The sequence below is a fragment of the Halyomorpha halys genome, unplaced genomic scaffold (assembly GCF_000696795.3).
Source record: "Halyomorpha halys isolate HHAL.00 unplaced genomic scaffold, Hhal_1.1 Scaffold180.1, whole genome shotgun sequence".
NCBI classification, from domain to species: domain Eukaryota; kingdom Metazoa; phylum Arthropoda; class Insecta; order Hemiptera; family Pentatomidae; genus Halyomorpha; species Halyomorpha halys.
Genome location: NW_027107549.1, coordinates 370,680 through 375,139, shown reverse-complemented (window position 1 = coordinate 375,139; position 4,460 = coordinate 370,680). Strand labels below are relative to the sequence as shown.

Here is a 4,460-nt window from a genome sequence, read left to right as displayed (position 1 = left end):
AAACTATTTTTATTTCTCCTTTGACCGTAACCCTGACCATCTCCCTATATATCAATTTTTACGGTCAACTATACATACATATATTTAATACTATTTTCACTCTCTTAACATACAATAGCTAAAAATAGTGTGTGATAAGAGAGTGATAATAGCGTTAAGTTAATCTGTTATTAAAAATTTTTTAATTTAATGAAAAAATGACAAAACAGGATTGAAATTAATAACCTGGGCAGAATAGCAAAGAGTGTTTTAAAACTAAACTAGGATGTAAATTATTTTATTTTAAAATAAATATATAAAATATTTAATTTCTCTTAAGCATACAAAAACTTAAAATAATTAAAATTATATTTATTTTGTATTCAAACTGATTGATTTGTAAATTTAAGATTTACATTTATTTAAAATTATTATTTAAGAGTATTTTGTAAAAAAAGCCCTAAGCCCCTAGACAATAAAGAATATATCAATCTCTAGGCTTGAAGTGAAACATTAATAAAAGATATCAATGACTTTTCCACAACATTGAAAAATATAAATATTTAAAATATTTTAGTTACATTTGGCGGTAGCAGAGATTGCATAACCATTCGTTAGGTGAGCTCCCGTACTGCCTGCAGGACTTGCACACCCTTTGCCTACACGAAGGGCAGCAAGCCCCTCTGTTGATAATTCTTCCCAAATCCCGACGACACAGGAAGCAGGTCTTTCCGACACAAGCTGTGCCCACTATTCGCTTCAACGAGCCCACCTCTTCCTTCAGCCTCCTGATAACAATAAAATTTTAAATTAATATTTTTATACACAATTTTTTATGTTAAGAAATATATATAGCTCAATATATACTTATAATTACATGTTATTCAAGTTACAAGTATCATTTAATTAAAAATAAAAATGATTTGTAAAACCTGATTATAATTTTTAATAGAAAAAGAAGAGTTGGTAATTATAACAACGTTTAAGCAATGGTCATACTGTTAAAGTAAGTTGAAATTAATTGGTTTTAAATTAGTTATGATAACCAAAGATTGTCACTTTTTTAATGTGATGCTATAATATGTAACAAATACACCAACAGTTTTATTACATGATATAAAACTATCATAATCCATAAAGGCAGGTAATAAGCCTTCGATTTATTTTAAAAAATCAAAAAAATAACAATAATTTGAGCTTAGATCCCAGATCGCTCCTATAATTTTACAAAGGACTTTCTGTTCAAATCTCTCAATTCAGCTTTCTAGGGCATCTGTTAGAGCCCAGGCCTTGCAGCGGTTTATAAGAGCTGGCTTTATCGTGGCATTGTATATCCTTAGCCAGTCCATTCATAATTTATTAATGATATTGTAGAGCCGAGGTATTTGAAACTATCCACTTTAGGAAACAATTTACCATGGTTTATTCATACATGATGAGTTAATAGTTGACGTTGGAAATGTATAAATGAGGAGAAAATGTTTGGGGGTGCGGTAAGTAAACAACAAAAATAAGTTAAAGCTTGTTTAGTAATATCAACGTTTTTCAGCCATAGTTTCAAGCCTTGGTCAGGACTAACAAAAAAAATATGTTTCTTATCAGCCCTGATGAAGGCTTGAAATTCTGGCTGAAAAACCTTGATATTACTAAAAAAGCTTTACGTATTGTGTTCTCCACTGACCCCACCCCTAACTATCTTCTCCTCATATATAATCCACGGTCAACTCGTAACTTGTCATTAAAAATTATAGATGTATTTTTATATCTATATAAATACATTGTCACATGGAAATGGACATTAAAGCCGAGCTGTTGTGAAGCTGTCGTAAAAAAAAAAATTATTAACTTTCTTGTTGATTATGCTATTGACTTTTCAAATATAAAACATTTATTTTTTAATACAACATTGGTTAACTAATCTGTTTCAAAACATAAGTAATTATTATTTTTAAAAATGTCTTTATATCATAATTTAGAAATAGTACGAGTAATAACAACTCTTAACTTATCATTAAAAATTATAGATGTATTTACATTAAAATATCCTTTCAATAATTAATCATTGTTCAGGAATTTATTTTTTAAACTATTTTCTAGTGAAATAATCTGAAATTTTCCTTCTTTTTTTTTTAACTTGAAATAATCTTTTTCAACAACTCTGACTGCATCTGCTTCAGAATTCTCTTGCTACATACTCCCAACCATCCTACTCCTCAATTATTCGTATATACTTAGTTTTTTAGGAAAAATATTTTTAGCAATGTTTTGTAACTAAATTAACTTATTATATTTATTTATTTGCTTAATTTTTAGGCGCCGTATACAACTACAGGGTTAGAGGCACCGTATTCTGGATTCCGTGGTCACAGTTCTTGGTACAGGTTGTTCTCCTTTAGGAACTTTTAACAAATTATTCTAATTTTCTGGCAGTAAGGCTAGACGTTGCCCCCGAAGGCCAAAAGACATTCTTGATGATTTCAGCCGCGAACAGTGTTCCAGGATATGCTCCATCATCAGGGTACATTTACCCTTTACATTACATTACCCTTAGGTGAAAGATTTCTTTCTAGAAGGTGCTTGTGTGTTAATCATGTATGTCCGATCCTGAGTCGGGTTATGATTGATTGTTCATGGCGATTTTCGATGATTGGCGGTAGAGGTTGAGTATCACCATGTATTCTCTTTATTTTATTTGTTTCAGGTACCTTGGACCATAAACAGCACCATGCTTCCATGCATTGGGTCAGAACCAATTTATGGTAATCATACAGCGCTAAGTTACAATCAGGTACTGGAAATAACTTATTAACTAATAAGAAATACTTATTAACTAATTAATTAATAACTTATTATAAAGATAAAGAAGAATATAGTGTATTAAGTTTTACAAGTAAGAAAATTATAAAACTGTATAAACTAAACGAAGACTAAATTTTTAAATTTATCCTGAAAAAAAATTATTCTTAGAGTAACAGTTGGAATAATAATAAATTGTTAGTTTGTCATTAACTCATAGTTTCCTTGTAATATGTGATCCCTTAGTCAGATTTAAACACAGAGTTAGCTAAATATTTGATACTAAATAATTAAAAAACACTATCCAAATTATAGTCTCAAATCATTTATTTCATTTACACGTCCAACGTTTTGGCCAATTCGGCCATCTTCAGGGACAATCTTAATTTACTATGAGACATATCATTTAACCATTTTAAAAAAACTCCATACAGGCTATTCTGTCCAGGTCAAAACATTTATATCTAATATGTCAAAAATACATTAAAAATCACAGTCAATTTATTCCTCTTTTACCACTCTTTATACACTCTTATTACAACCTCACTTGTAACCTTAATAATAAGAGGGTATAAAGAGTGGTAAAAGAGGAATAAATTGACTGTGATTTTTAATGTATTTTTGACATATTAGATATAAATGTTTTGACCTGGGCAGAATAGCCTGTATGGAGTTTTTTTAAAATGGTTAAATGATATGTCTCATAGTAAATTAAGATTGTCCCTGAAGATGGCCGAATTGGCCGAAACGTTGGACGTGTAAATGAAATAAATGTTTTGAGACTATAATTTGGATAGTGTTTTTTAATTATTTAGTAAAAAATTGCCAGTCTCAAGAAAGAAATTTAAAGATTATAAATAAATATTTGATATTTAAAAAACGCACCAAAATTTTGAACACATATTAAGTAAGAAATATATTAGTAGAATGTTGAGATTATCCCACTTGACTGTACAATACATAAGTACAAATTTTAAAACCAAATCAGCGAATAAACTAAAAGTATGGCTAATTATTTATTCACTGAAGTTTGAATTTGATTTGTTTTACATTGTCTCCTTTCATGGTGATTAGTAACAGTCTTGATTGAAGACATTGTAGTTTAGCCTGATTGAAGGCTACTCTGCAAAAAACAAGATATTATCTTTTGTTTTTAAACCTTAAAAAACAAATCAATCACACTATTTCAAAACTGAGAAAAATATATAGTTTTTATGGCTGATTGATAAAAGAAGGAACATTACAGAAAGAATTTAGTTTTTCAAATGAAAAAGTTTTGTGTTAAGATCGTTCATTTTTTTTTATAACATAAAAATGTAAAAGAAACAAAGTATGAAATTTAATACTTTGTTATTTGTCAATAAAATAGTAAATTTAAGGTTCATCAGTTTCTCTTTATTTTTGTATATGATGAAATAATTGTACTTTTAAAACAAATATATTAAAAAAAAAAAATTTTTTTTTGTTTAAATCATAAATATATTTATTAAACTTTTAAAGAATTAGATTGTGACGTTATTACTCATACTATTTCTATACTTCGGAATAAAAACATTGTTTAAAATTATAATTACTTATGTCTTGAAACAGACTAGTTCAACTATGTTATATTAGAAAATAAATGTTTTATATTTGAAAAGTCAATAAAATAATCAACAAGAAAATTAATATTTTTTTATTATTTT

At 27.9% G+C, this 4,460-nt stretch overlaps 1 protein-coding gene across 2 annotated transcripts in view; it reads right to left on the bottom strand.

Annotated features, from left to right (window-relative positions):
* LOC106679162 (uncharacterized) overlaps positions 1–4,460 on the bottom strand; it is a 341,257-nt gene that overhangs the window by 185,345 nt on the left and 151,452 nt on the right. For both annotated transcript variants that reach the window (XM_067045902.1, XM_067045903.1), the window contains exon 2: positions 561–767. In XM_067045902.1, the coding sequence (XP_066902003.1) occupies positions 561–767 (207 nt within the window). The remainder of the gene's footprint in view (positions 1–560; positions 768–4,460) is intronic.